The 14,829-nt window shown below is 34.4% G+C and overlaps 2 protein-coding genes across 4 annotated transcripts; both read left to right on the top strand.

Moving 5' to 3' along the window:
• The first annotated feature begins 639 nt into the window (after positions 1 to 639).
• LOC116022611 lies at positions 640 to 7,500 on the top strand. Of its 2 annotated transcripts, XM_031263382.1 has the most exons (8): positions 640 to 924; positions 1,046 to 1,125; positions 1,562 to 1,640; positions 1,900 to 2,071; positions 2,294 to 2,379; positions 3,160 to 3,229; positions 5,341 to 5,357; positions 7,406 to 7,500. In XM_031263382.1, exons 3-8 carry the CDS (start codon positions 1,627 to 1,629, stop codon positions 7,458 to 7,460), a joined length of 414 nt encoding a protein of 137 aa, XP_031119242.1. In that variant the 5' UTR covers positions 640 to 924; positions 1,046 to 1,125; positions 1,562 to 1,626; the 3' UTR covers positions 7,461 to 7,500. The 2 variants fall into 2 exon arrangements, 1 of the variants encoding a protein (XP_031119242.1); XR_004099239.1 differs by lacking the exons at positions 2,294 to 2,379; positions 3,160 to 3,229; positions 5,341 to 5,357; positions 7,406 to 7,500 and having other exon boundaries at positions 1,562 to 1,731; positions 1,900 to 2,001.
• A 1,221-nt stretch (positions 7,501 to 8,721) lies between these two features.
• LOC116022600 (3-isopropylmalate dehydratase small subunit 3-like) lies at positions 8,722 to 10,950 on the top strand. Of its 2 annotated transcripts, none has more exons than XM_031263367.1 (3): positions 8,722 to 8,829; positions 8,910 to 9,797; positions 10,581 to 10,950. In XM_031263367.1, the coding sequence occupies exon 2, from the start codon at positions 9,018 to 9,020 to the stop codon at positions 9,780 to 9,782; it is 765 nt and encodes a 254-aa protein (XP_031119227.1). In that variant the 5' UTR covers positions 8,722 to 8,829; positions 8,910 to 9,017; the 3' UTR covers positions 9,783 to 9,797; positions 10,581 to 10,950. The 2 variants fall into 2 exon arrangements, with proteins under 2 accessions (XP_031119227.1, XP_031119228.1); XM_031263368.1 differs by having other exon boundaries at positions 8,752 to 8,829; positions 8,989 to 9,797.
• Positions 10,951 to 14,829: the final 3,879 nt, after the last annotated feature.

Here is a 14,829-nt window from a genome sequence, read left to right as displayed (position 1 = left end):
TTCAAATTTAGTTCATTTCACTTGCTTTATATTTTGCTTCCTTACTTTATTAGCGGTTATTATTATTATGCTGCACTTTATATATAATTTTTCAAACGTTGGATTGTTTTTCTTGAATCGATAACTATTTTACCATTCTTATTCTAAAATTGCATTCAATATATTTTTTCTTAAATTATTTATTGTTTTGTCAATGAATATTTACAATGAGGAAAATACCTCAAGTTGTTAATTTGGTCCTTAATTGTTGGTTAATTCCATTAAGCAAAAGGGTTGACAACTTAAGTAAATATTGAGAAATCACAATTTTCCGCTTAGAGCATCCACAATAGATTTTTTTTGTTAATTTCATTATTATTTTTTGTCTTCTATCAATAAAACTTATAAAATAATGTCGTTAAATCCAAATGATTGAAAGGAGGATGCTCTGAAAAACAAAAAAAAAAATAAAATTAAAAGTAGACAACCCTAAGACAAAAAAAAAAATATATATATATATATATATATACAACTATCTTTTTGTTATTTGTGAGTTTGTCACTTAGTCTATAGCAGAATAGCAGATTGCCAGATTGTGAGAGAACAGGTTCGGACATCCGGAATATACTTTTGATCCCACACTGTAAGCGTTCCCAGAAATTTAAAATTATAGCCGTTACGGCCAATAATCAGACCACCCCACCCCCACTCCTCCCTCCTTCAATTTCAAAAACTTGAAATCCTACCTTTTTAACCCTGTTCTTGGCCGTACAGTGAATTCACTCCCCTCTCTCTCTCTCTCTCTGCGATTCAGGTCTCCAAACTCCAAAGGCTCAAGCTTTCAACTTCGTTTTCTTCTCCTTTCTCCACTACATTTGGTCTGCCAGCGCTGAAATTCATTGTATTCTTTGCCGATTTCTGATAATTGTGGTGTACTCATGGACGGTAATTTCACAAACTCTCTTTACATATTTGTATATACATCTAGGCTCTTGAATTATCCATACACGCTAACTTACATTCAGGTGTATCTGCATATGAATTTTATCAGTGGTGTCGTTTTCAGATCAAACTCTTGCGACGATTTTGGTAAAGTTTTGACCGTCTCCGTTGAGAATTACGAGCCGCCGTTAATTCACAAAGCCGGTCTGTCTAAGATTCCCGCTTTCGAATTGTTTGTTATTATTATTAATTTTAATTTCCTTGTTCAGGTTTTTTTAGATGTTCTTTTTTTCATTTGATGAACTGCTTGTTCAATTTCCTTCTGCCGTGAGTTCCTAATTTACACTATCTTTTCTTCTGATCTTTCCCCCTTTCGATAGAATTCATTAGTTAACTATTCTTTTCCCATTATTTTTCCTGAAATATCACTCAATAAGATAGTGGGATCTTGTGTGAATTTGACGTCTTTCCAGTTGGTTTTAAGTAACGCATTTGTTCTGCTAGCCCGGGGGGGGGCGGGGGAATAGCCCACCAAAATTCAAAATTTCTATACATGTTAACTTTAATGAATCACTCTGTCATGCAACTAAAACATCTCTGGAGCTTCTATATCCTAAGAAATTTGGATATCTTGTTTCAGGTTGGAGGTAAAGCAATCTGCAGAAGGGACCCAAGAAGTTCCAGGACTCATTGAAGCTCGTGTCTATGGTACTGATGAGGTATGGGAACTCCTCCAGTCCTCCAGTCCTGAAGTCGAGCTAGGTCTGTTGGATCAACTAATGCTAATGAACTCAGTAGTCTCTCACACTGGTATTTTGATGACTTCATTCAGTTCAATGCTTGTTTAATTCATTTTTTTCCTTTTGTTTTTTTTTTTTACCTGTTTCCTTACTCCCAATCTATAATGCTGCATTATAGTTGTCAACTAAGAAAATTCTACTTTATCAAATAAATACCAACAGTTTTCTACTCTCACAGCTTGTTGCGGGTGACTGTAGTGGGAGAAAATTTAATAAATGGACAGAGGACAAGGAGCCACCTCTGGTTGGTAGACTGGGCAGGGAGTGAGAGGACAAGGAGCCACCTCTGGTTGGTAGACTGGGCAGGGAGTGAGAGGACAAGGAGCCACCTCTGGTTAATAGAATATTTGGTAAATAAATATATGAGCCACCTCTGGTTAATAGAATATTTGGTAAATAAATATATTGTATTATAACTTTGATACAGAGTATTTAAATTACAACATAGTGTAAATAGAAGACAATGAATAATGTAGTGAATATAATTAATTAATAAATTTGAAGGCCAGATTACTGCAGTCATTCTAAATTTTCTGAAATAAAGTTTACATGTGTCTAAAATTCTGATTCAGGTGACACTGAGACGGGATTCTCTTGATGTCAAAGAAGAAGATTACTATACATCTTTATATAATGAGAGTCAAGCTCAATTTAATACGTATGTCTTCTGATGCTCTTTTTTACCTAAATGTTTTAAAATTAAATTGACTATCTGAAACCATTTAACATTCTCAAGGTACTGCCTGATCTTGAATTTTTTCTACTCATTAAATCTTGCACCTGACTCTCTATCTTTATCACTTTGTCTACCTTTGTGGACATTACATCTGCTAGCTATGGACCTATGCCACACCACTTCTGCTATTGGTGTCATTGAATTTTACTCTTGCTCTATTTTGCAATCCAATTAGACCAGAGATTAGTTAGTTTTAGTTTAACACCGGAATTTTGGATTGTTAACTCTCTTGTCCTATCTTTCCTGAAAGCATGACACTTTTTTTTTTCTTCTAATCAAGGAGCTGACAAATAGTTGTCATTTAATTTTGCTCTTCCTGTTAGATACCGTTGTTGTATCAACCTGACTAAGGAGTTTGGTTCTTGTTATATCTTTCCAAATGCACTTCATTTATGTGCAGGGAGCAGACCCCTACCAAATTTTATTCTTCACCCAAACTTAAATCTCACTTAAAATGGTCTTTGTTGTGTACCCAATACCAACTATTCTCCTGACTGTCGATATAGCCCCAACCTCCAAGCTGGTAGCAAAGAAAATTTACCTGCTTGGTTCTGGATTTTGAATATCCTCTACACCTGAAAATCTCATAGCATGGCTATTCAAAGTATTTGGCTGAGATGGGGTACTAGTATAGCTTAAGCAACTAAAATAAAGAGGATTAGTGACTTGTAACTTCAGGTTGTAATGCTTCATTATTTGCAGATATGTTCGGGAAGGAACTGTGTCGAATAACTACGCCCACATTTTTTACCTCCTCACACGCCTGCGACAGGTTTGTGGATAGCATGTAGTATAGTTTTAATAAACAATGATAGTTAATAGTTAATTTTATGAATTGATTTCTTTATTCATGGTGGAGTTTTAAGTCATAAAACACATTAACATGTTAATGTTGACAGTGGAATTGAATTTAGTAATGACCAGAGGCTACATGATAAACCAAAATGATTTTTGCCATTACCATGTATGTATGGAATTTTAGATAAGCTAGTTCGACTTCGTGAAAAGCTCACATCCTTCAGTTTTCTTCTGTTAAAGCATCAATCTACTACTCTACTCTGCTAAAAATGCATGGAATGTTATGATAAGATTTCCATCTCCCTTTTCTGGGATTTTTTTTAAAAAAATTTTCTCTAAACATAATTTCCTCATCAATATATAATACTCTGGATGTAAGTTCTCTATTATATAGATATAAAAGGGCATTCTATTGAGTAACATGGGGTTTGCATGCACAAGATAGAATCCATCGGATAGGACAATATAAAATCTATAAGGTAGGGTGGTTTTAGTTAAGTGTTGATGAAGTGTTTTTAAAGAAAAGCGGGAGGTTTAATCAATCTCTGTTTTGTAATTTTTAGGATTGTGAGATTTGTGTGTGACAACACCATTGAACAAAGAATTTTAAATTTATTTAGATTTTAAATATTTAAATTATTGTAAATAATAATAATAATAATAATGTAAAATATTTTTATAAATTTTATATTTATATTTTAGAAAATAACTAACATATTAGTATATAACTCTAATATATAATGTGTATATATTATTATTATTGAAGAAAATAAGAAAATATATAGTGGATGCATGTGCATGGTAACAATAGTGGAAAAGATAACGGGAGTTATAACGGTAGGGGTATGTTTGTCTAATATATTGTAAAGTACAACATTTATAGCATAATGTACAAAAAAACTTAACGAAAAAAACGAACATAAATGAATGGTATAACTTTCATTCACACTTTACGATTAAGAAAAAAGATAAGATAAAATGTATATGGTTAGTTATAATTTGAGTTAATACCCAATATCGTCCTCGACTATAGTGGTTTTACTCAATTTAGTCCTAAATAACTTTTTGTGCTCAATTTAGTCCTCGACATTGATGATTTTACCCAATCTAGTCCTTTGTTAAAAATTCTTTTAGTGAACGGTTAGAAATAGGGTCTTAATGGTAATTTCTCATCAAACTTCAACGCTAAATAAATAAATACAAAGTAAATAAATATTTGGGTACGAAGATTTACATTTCTGCTTGGATCTTAATAGGGAGAAGAAGAGGAATCATCCCAAATGGGATGAAGGATGAGAAATTACCATTAGAACCCTATTTCTAACCGTTAACTAACAGAATTTTTAACAAAGGATTAAATTGAGTAAAATCATCAAAGTCGAGGACTAAATTGAGTAAAACCACTATAGTCGAGGACTATATTGGGTATTAACTCGTTATAATTTCATAGAAAAATCGATTGTATAATTACTATATATAGGCATCTTTTAAGTTAATTGTATTAATATTCTTGACTTTTATAAACTGTTTTAAATAATTAATTATTTTTGAAGTAGCCAAAATAATATCTTGATATATGATTAAAATTTAATTAGTAGTTTGTATATATAATCAAATTGATTCTAATGCTATAGGTAGATTTAAATTAGTAAGTCAAAATATATTTAAATAATTTTGCTATGTTACCACATAGATAAATCCAATTTATGTATGTTGATGAGTTTGGGAAGGAAAATAAATAATGTTATAACATTTTAATCAGTTTATGAAATACGGAGTAACACTTTTTGAAATAAAAACGGTTAACAATGCAAGATGTTATTAAAATATTTTAGTGGGTAGATAATTAGAATGTAGTGAAATATATATCATTACATATACATTATAACCTAATACATATTTTGATGCATTTTAAAATCGGATTTCACACCTGGTAATACATGAAAAATGATATTTGTAAATGTGAAATTAGATTTACATATTTATTTTATCAATAGTCAATATCTTCTAAAAGTGTACTTAGAAACTTACTTGGGTTTGAATTTTTTTACCATTATAACCATACTTTGCTCTTGATGATTTTAGGTGTCAATGGCGGTTTGGTATGCTACTGAAACCCCTAAAAAGAGTTTCTAACAATTTTCTATGCATGTTTCCATACTAAGCTTACATCTAATTCTTTATTATGTTCATTAAATCCTGAAACTGTTTGATTTTTTACATTTGTATGGTATTATTACATATTTTTAGCTAAACATATATATGCTCTACTATCTATAAATATTTTTTGTATTATCATATTATCAGGTCTATGTTCTACATCATGCTTCTATTAGTCTATATAAACTGCTACCATTTTTTGGCTTCATCTCCTAAATGCTAATAATAATTTTTCCTAATTTTATATTTTAAATCTTCTCCTAACTTTAAAAGTTGTTGATATGATTGTTTTTCTAACTTTAATGACAAAAATTTTGTATATTCCTTATTTTTTCTATAATTACTTCCCTATTTTTTTTGGTATATTTTTTTTCATCCATTTTAGATTCTTGTAGTATTGGTTCATACTTGTATCTTTCTTTATCTAATATATCTTTATTTATTCCTGAATTTTCTATTCTTTCATACACATGAAATAAATTGTTGTCCTATTAATATGTGGTATGAGAGTATCTTTTATTTGTCTTAATTCCTTTTCTTTCTTTTTCTATTTCTTTTGATATATTCATATCGTATTTATAAATCTATTTTTCACTGATAATTTATTTCAATTCTAAAATCATTTCCTAAGTAATTCTTAAGTACTTCTATATTAATATTATATTTTAAATTTTAGAACTATTGACTTAGTTACTATTATTTATTTTTCATCATTTGGAAAATTATATGTTTGAGTTTCAATTGTAATACATTCTTTTTCATTAGTTTTATTTATATGGACAAGACTCTTGTATCTGTGGTTATTACTGTTATTCCTTCTATTACAATAATTCCATTAAAAGGAAAATTGTAATTTATGTCCCCATAATATGTCAATTATCAATGTTACCCCTGAATTATTAGTAGTATAAATATTTTTCCCCAATTTTCAAAATAGTACATATATTGCCCTCCTATAGTGTAAATGTTGCCCTTCAATTTTCAAAATGGTACGGGAGGGACGATATATGTAATGTTTTGAATATTGGCAACATTTACACCTCTAATAGTTTAGGAGTGACATCAATAATTGACATATTATAGAGGGACATAAATTACAATTTTTCCTTCCATTAAATATTTTGTTACTTTTATTTTTAATTTATCAAAATTATTATATTATTTATTTACTAAATCTATTTTTTTGGGTATAATTTCTAATGTATTAAATTGTCTAATTCTAGTTTATATGGGTTGTTATGATTTCTTCTGAAAACTTAGTCTAGATCCTTCTACTAATTGTATTAGTTTTGAAAATGGTTTTATTCTTTTATTTTCAAAATCCATACATATATCTTCTAATATTGGTAGTTTTAGAGTTTTCTTTATGAAAAAATATTTGATGCACTGCCGGTGTATAGGGTGTTATACACTATCAGTGAATGAGGAGATGACACCTCACATTCTATATGTTCTAAAATTTCTTGATATAGTTTAAGTACTATTATCTCCATATCATGTTTTTTTTTTTTTTTTTAACTTGGTGATTTCCTATTAAAGCATAAATCATTTTTGTTTCTATGCTCATTACTTTACTTTCCATTACTTTCCAGAGGCATGTTAATACCTTGTAATATAAGTAAATATTATTATATCTCTTAGGCTCTTTTTTGATAGTTTTGCTAGTTCTCTTTTTAATATTTCATTTGTTATTAGATTTATTCTTACTTTTTCATTAATAGTTGTAATATCAATTGCATTTTCATGTTTTTGAACTACATATATTCTCTCCTTATTTCTATCAAACCATTAATTTTTCATAAATTTTAGGTTTAAAGGTTAAAGTTGAATCTTCCGTTATCTTTTATGTTCCTTCATCCATAAGTTAATTTATCAATTTGAAAGTAACATTCATTTATAATTTGTTTATATTATTTTATTTCTTTGTCTTTTTAATTTTCTATTCTTTTATCCTTAGTCTACTATTTAGATTATTTATTTCTTGTTGCAGGCGCAAGACGAAACTAACAAAAAAGGCTCTATTTCAAGTTGTTCTTTCATATTAGAATTATTATCATAACCTTAATCCATAACAATAGATCAGAGCATATAAGAGCACCTTGTTCAAATGTTTGATACACCATCATATAAATACAAGTTAGAAGACATATGGTATGGAAATACCTCCCACTTAAAACCTAGGCTCCAAGATTCCTAATATGCAAGATTCCAAAATATGCAGGATTCCAACTCAAGTTGGAGCATAGATATTCATCATGCCCAACTTGTTACACAAATAACTAACTTGTGTCTCAGTTAGGGCTCTTTGTGAATAGGTCTCCGAATTGTTCTGTGATTTTCACAAATTCAGTGGAGATTAACCATGTTGTATCTTCTCACGAACAAAATGACAGTCAATCTCTATGTGCTTGGTTCGTTCATGAAACACCGGGTTTGATGCAATATGAAGAGCAGCTTGATTATCACATCATAACTTTGCAGGAATTGGAGCTTTGAAACTAACTTCATTCAAAAGGTTGTTTATCCACATCCAGTGTTGCAAAAATCTCGCCTAGGCGTCGATTAATCCAGCCTAGGCACTAGGTGCCAATCGACCGCCTAGCGTATCAACTTAAATTGTCTAGGCGGCTGGCCGGCTAGGCGACCTAAGCTCCGCCTAGGCCGTCTAAGCACGGCCTTGGCCGCTTAGGCGCTGACCACCTAGGCGCCGACTAGACCTCCTAGGCTACCTAGTCGAGATTAAACAAGATCATAATTAAAGAATAAATATTAAAAAGTAATAAAATATACATATACTAAGTAAAATTTAATAGAATTTGATAGTCTTCTTGCTCCAGGTATTAAAACTGTAACTTGTTTGAAGAGTTAGAAATGTATATTGCAACAGTAAAAAAAAATTTGAGACTAATAAAAGAATTAACATGTTTTTTTTTAGTAATAAAAAACATGGAACAATTGAAGGACTAAAATTGTATTTTTCACTTTTTTTTTTATAAATACCTTTGATTTTTTCCAACCCTTTCTATTGCAAGATTTGACCCGCAACCTCAGTCTATCTAGCAGCGATGGTTGTTCACTCAAGTTGAGGCCAATATATACATACCTAAAAAGAAATTATTGACACGGTTGTAACTCTAGGACCTTTTTGGTTTGCGAAAATATTTGAAGTGAAATTTCATGGAAAAGTAGTTTCTAGGAAGATAAGTTGTTGGCGAAAAAAAGTTAATTATAAATATTAATTCCATTGTTTGGTTAAATTTGTGATCCTAAAGAATAATGAGTATGCCACTATACAATAATAATAATAATTTATAAATTAAAATATTAGAATACAGAGACAAAGACGGAAACCGAAGCCTCCTCCGTCCGCGCCTGCTGCTTCCCTGCTCCGCCGTTCGCAGATTCTTGACGAAGGTACTCAGTCTACTCATAGCTCCTCTCCTTGATTTCTAGCTTGAATATTGATTTCTAGCTTGAACATTGATTGTTTGAAGGAGTTGAAGCCTTGATTCCCTTGGAGGCTAGGTCAATTTCTAGCCTTGATTCCCTGTTCCCTTGCATTCTAATTTCTAGGTTAATTTGCCTAACCAAACATTCCTTCAATGGCGGCTTCAACAGCATTCTCCGGCTCCCTCACTTTCAACATTTCCTCCGCTCAACACAACACTTCTCGTCTCACCCATCTTTCTTCCGCAATACTCCCTTCCAATGTCCGTATCCACTCCTGCAAGCCCCTTGTTTCTACTTCCACTCCCTCACAATCTCACCGAATACTCACCTCTCTTCGATCCGCCGCCGCCGCCGCCGACTCAACAACTACCACCTTCCACGGCGTCTGTTACGTTGTTGGCGACAACATCGACACTGACCAAATCATTCCCGCCGAGTACCTTACCCTAGTCCCTTCCAAACCGGAGGAATACCAAAAGCTGGGGTCCTATGCCCTATGCGGACTCCCATCTACCTACCAAACCCGATTCGTCGAACCCGGCGAATTCAAATCTAAGTACTCAATTGTTATCGTGGGCGATAATTTCGGGTGCGGCTCCTCTCGTGAGCATGCCCCCGTTGCCCTCGGCGCCGCCGGTGTGTCGGCGGTGGTGGCGGAGTCTTACGCCCGGATATTCTTCCGGAACTCGGTGTCCACCGGGGAGATTTATCCGCTGGAATCCGAGGTGAGGATATGCGAGGAGTGCAAGACGGGAGATGTGGTGAGTGTTGAGCTGGGTGAAAATAAGTTGATCAACCACACTACTGGGAAGGAATACAAGCTGAAACCAATCGGGGATGCTGGCCCGGTGGTTGAAGCCGATGGGATTTTCGCCTACGCAAGGAAGACGGGGATGATCCCTTCCCGCCAGGCCTAGAATATGCTGAAACTGGTAATACTTCATTCATTCCTCACTTTCATTTCATGATTAAGTAGTGTAGTAGTATGTATTTGTAGGACATTGTGGTCTAAGTAGGTGTATGAATGAGAGTGTGATGTTAGCCCCAATGCTTGAGCATTGGGTATCATTTCATTTCTCTGCTTCTATCATGTTTATATCATTTTCGTTTCGTTCTAGTGTTAGACTTGAGACTTGTTTCTTTGAAATGTTATGATGTTTGTATATAATTTGTGTATACTAAGGCAATTAATTTCTAGACTTGATGCATAGTGTTGATTGTTGACCTTTAGCCCAATTAGTTAATGTGAAGTATTAGTTTCAAAAACTACACTAATTTCCTTGCTTGGCAATGGTTAGTTTCCAGAAAGATGTTCTCTCAATAGTTTTATCTTCTCTTTTATAGGGTAATTTTTGGAAGATTACACATCCCGTTTCTACAACTCTAATTGAGGTTATAGAATTGTTCAAAAGCCTCATGAAACTAATATCTTTTAGCTAAACAATAAGTTTTGGATGAATGCTCATTTTTGATTTTATATGAATTAAAACTTAACCCAGAAAGTAGATACTCATGTGTCATGTATTGTCTCTCTCTCTTAATAGGTTGGCACATGACTTTCTTGAAATTAAGATTTATGGAGATTGTACCAATAGATGTGTAATAATTCTTGTATAGCTATAGCTATAGCTAGTTCATGCCTTGATCTATCTTGTTCTTTTTATCATACTTCCCCACCTTCTCTCTGCTTGTTCATTTTACTATGATCTGTGCAGGTTTTGAGCTGTCACGTAGACTAGTGAGTAATTTCCTTGATCTTCTTTTGAAGAAGCTAGTTGCTGTCCTCCCCTAAGCTCATACACTGGTTTTTGTAATAGTTGTGCAACAAAACATGATTCTGTTATTGGTTCTCTTGCAGCTCGAATGATGTTGTGGTAGTCTATTTAATTTAGATTTGTGTTTTAGACAATAATAAGTGCAGTGCATCCATTTCTTAGAACTTCATAATCTTGACGTCCTCGTCCAGGAAAGCTTAGCTTATTTTTTTTGGTGGAACATGCACCTTTAATTATGGATTGTACTAAATTTTTGTATTTGTTAATTCTAATGTTATTTTAATAATGCATTAATGCGGGAGGCTTTTTACAAGTTGTCTCGAAATCGATGGGGTAGATTTGAACTACAAATCCCACCCATCACTTTTTTTTTTTTTTTTAATTCTCCCTCCGAAGTTTTAGTAATCAATGTAGTGTTGTTCTGTAGATGGCTTTAGATCTTTAGATATTAGAACTGTTAGAGTTTGCTGATTAATAATTCTAAATATTTCCATTAATGTAACTCTCTTTAAGATTCTGCAAAGATTCCCTCAGAGAATCTTCATCTTGATTAGAATACTTAAAGCATATCAAACGTTGAGAAACATGGTAGACCATTTGAATGTCACAGTATTGCTGACAATTCACCTACACCAGTCTCTTTGTTTTCTGTTGAAAGTCATAAAAGCAATCAGGGCAATGGATACACAACACATTTACAAGAATCTTAAAATAAGATACCATACTACATAAGTTTACCATGTAGCCATGTAGGAATGTTTTCAATCTTTTATATTTCCATAGCTATATCAGACGATTTTCATAAGGAGAGGTAAATAAGCAGTTTCTGGACTATATTGGGTAAATAAGCAATTTCAGGACTATATTGGTTTTGAGCTTGTAGCAACATATACAAATAAATCTAGTCTTCAATAGGAGGATTGTTTATAGGCTAAGTTTATCCATGCAAGACTCTCATTTTCAAAAAGGGTACTCCACTACCGTGACGTTGGTAGCCTTTGTCAATTTGCAAGCATTGCAAGTCATATGAATTTTTTTAAATGACATCTAGCCATGTTATCTTGCAAGTGATGGAATTAGTGAATTACTAGGATGATCTCAGTCTAAGCAATTGGAATAGAACCATATGCTGAAACTTTTAAATCTTTAAATGAAAATGTTTGACAGTTAAGGTACAAATTACCTTCTGAGTAATCGTTGATGTAATTCTTTTGGCAATTTCAACCACCGAACTTGGCAAACCAGCCACACCTGCTAGCATAAGGCCATAATGTGGAACATGAAGTTGTCCATCTCTCAGTTGAAACTGAGAAAGCAAGAAGGATGATTTAACTACAGAGCTATAACTATAAGATGCCATCAATTTCTTGAGCAAAGTTTGACATTCACCTTGAAATTCATCCGGTTGTTTTTCACTTCAACATAAAAATGAAGAATTTTCACATTCGGGTAGATGATGGCAAGCTCTGACAGATTTTCCGTATGGTTAGCAAATATAGTATACCTGCAAATATAGTATACCTGAAAACAACTACAAGAAAGTTATAAGTTGCAAGTTGCTATAGGCACTACTAACTACTTTGCTAACCTTAGTTGGAGAAGAATCCTAGTATATAAATCTAGTTAAATGTGATTCAAGATCAAATGGGTCCAACAATAAGAAGTGCCATCTTCTAGCTAGAGAATTCAAAGAACCTCTGGCAAAGAATAAAGTCACTCAAAGCAGTTAGAGAAGGATAAACATAGAAACGAGATTGGAGTATAAAACAAAAATTAGATTTTAGTATATGCATCTAAATCTTTAGATGTAATCCACAAGTCACATACCAAACAGAAAGGTTGATCAATAAAAAACTATAGCAGAGGACACTGATGCCACTCAGTGGATTCTAAGTTTATTTAATAATAAAAGGATACTCTTTCAGGTGTCAATATTGTCAGAAACATGAAACTTTAGGACTTGATTTGTTGTGGGAGGAAAGGGAATAGTTGGATTGTAATCCCTTCAACCTTGTGTTTTGTACAACTTGGTCATGGAATAAGGTAGTGGCCATCACCTAATCACTAACATTTGGACAATAATACAAGACAGGCGTGAAAAGCGATAGATAGTATACATTAACTTAATTGGTAGGCTCACATATTTTCCATCCTTGAGGTATAGAGCAACTGCCACTACCAATGCTCAAGCTAAGGACTTCCATTATTAAATGAAGGCTGAAAATATGACACAAGAATTTACTGCATGCTTGAGTCTTCACTAAAGGGGTGGAGAAATTACGCTTTCAGTGCCAATAGATGCTCTGTACATGGTTAAGCCTGTAGACACGGAAAATTTGAACCCGGAGAATGGATTGATAAATTATTATTGGGCTCAGTTTGAGATAGGATTATTGGACCAATTTAATTAATTGGGCTTTGAAAATTAAATTAAGATGATTAGCCCAATTAAAATTGATGTTGAGTTATTGAGTTAATTAATGGTCCAAGCCCGATTCATATTTGAATTTAATAATAATTATAATTATAATTTAAATATAATTTTATTATATTTGAATTTAATAATTATAATTAATTTGAATTTGAATTAGATGATAGAGTTTTGAACCTGGACTTGATTATGGAAATGTTCATTCCCTTAATTAATTAATTAATTATTTAATTAATTAATTAGGGAGTTTGTTGAGGGAAATTGGTTGCACACTCCACTATAAATAGAGCCCCTCATTTCACATTTAAAACACACCTTGAGGATTGAAGACTTGAGAGCTTTTGAGGGCTTTGAAGGCATTCTGAAGCAGTTAGAAACTTGAAGTACTTTGACGGTTCCAGTTGAATATCACGCCCTTGAATCCCGGAAGGCCACGCCGTTTGAATCCCGGAAAGCTACGCCATTTGAATCCCGGAAGCTACGTCAGTTGAATCCCGGAGGCTACGCTATTTGAATCCCGGAGGCTACGCCACTTGAAACCCGGAGGCACTTCAGTAGAACACGTCAGTGAAGAATCAGAGGACTATACAGAGATTTTGTACCTGCAACTTGAATTACATATACACTGTAACCCGATTTTGTGAATATATACAATTTCGAATTTTTTGTGTTTACAGATTTTGGCACGCCCGGTGGGACCACTCTGCCTCTCATCTCTTCACTTCCAAGCTATACAAAGAATCCAAATGGCATCAAGAAAGACTTACGCTCAAGCTACTGGCTCTAAGGCATCTTCTGTGGCCGGCTCCGACAGGCGCGAGGTGCAAGGTGCATTGACTCGGAGTCGAGTGCGGGACCTAGGGGTGGAATTGACCGAGACCCGAAACATTGCTCGCAACGTCGTCCGAAGGCTTGGAGGCGTCTCCATCGGCTCAAAGAAAGCTACATATGATAGGGGTTCATCCTCAACAACAGAACCCGTTGGTAGCAAGAGTCCTATTCCCTCAAATGAAGCTACTCGAAGCGAAAGTCCTTCCCCCTACTCCCTCAAGTACAACTACCAGCAGCAAGGGCCTGCGAGTCCTACTCCATCAGGCGAGCCCCTTAGCAGCGGAAGCTCATCTCCCATATCTCATCCATCGCCGATGTGGAAACCAGCCTCGGAGTGGACCCACGTCTACACAGTCATGCCCGCTATGGCAACAAACGCAACTTCGGTGGAGGAACAACTAGCAAACATCACCAAAGCTCTGGAGGGAATAAGCGGGCTTCTTCACAGTCAAGAAAGGAGGCTTAATGATCTGAGTGAAAAGGTTGAAAGCGGAAGGAATGGCGAAACAAGTCGAGCTTCCGAGAAACGACCTCAAACCAAGAAGAGGCTATTGACGTCGAGTCGCCACGTCATCAAAGCAGGCACATGGAAGAGACTACCTCTCGCCCGCATCCCGCTGAAAGGAGTGTTCAAGTTTCGGGGCATGATACACGTCGACAGCTGAATGACTATATCATGGGAGCAATCAAAGGGAGACTCGAGGGAGGACAACCTTCATACACTTACTCCAAGCCTTACACCCAAAGGATTGAAGAAATGAAGATGCCGCTGGGCTACCAACCTCCCAAGTTTCAACAGTTCGATGGAAAAGGCAACCCGAGACAGCACATCGCCCACTTTGTGGAAACTTGCAACGATGCTGGAACATATGGAGATTCCATCAGTCAAGCAGTTTGTTCGCTCTTTGAAGGGCACCGCCTTTGACT

The sequence above is a fragment of the Ipomoea triloba genome, chromosome 6 (assembly GCF_003576645.1).
Source record: "Ipomoea triloba cultivar NCNSP0323 chromosome 6, ASM357664v1".
Lineage (NCBI taxonomy): Eukaryota > Viridiplantae > Streptophyta > Magnoliopsida > Solanales > Convolvulaceae > Ipomoea > Ipomoea triloba.
Note: the sequence above shows the minus strand (reverse complement) of the source record. Positions and strands in the feature narration are given on the sequence as shown.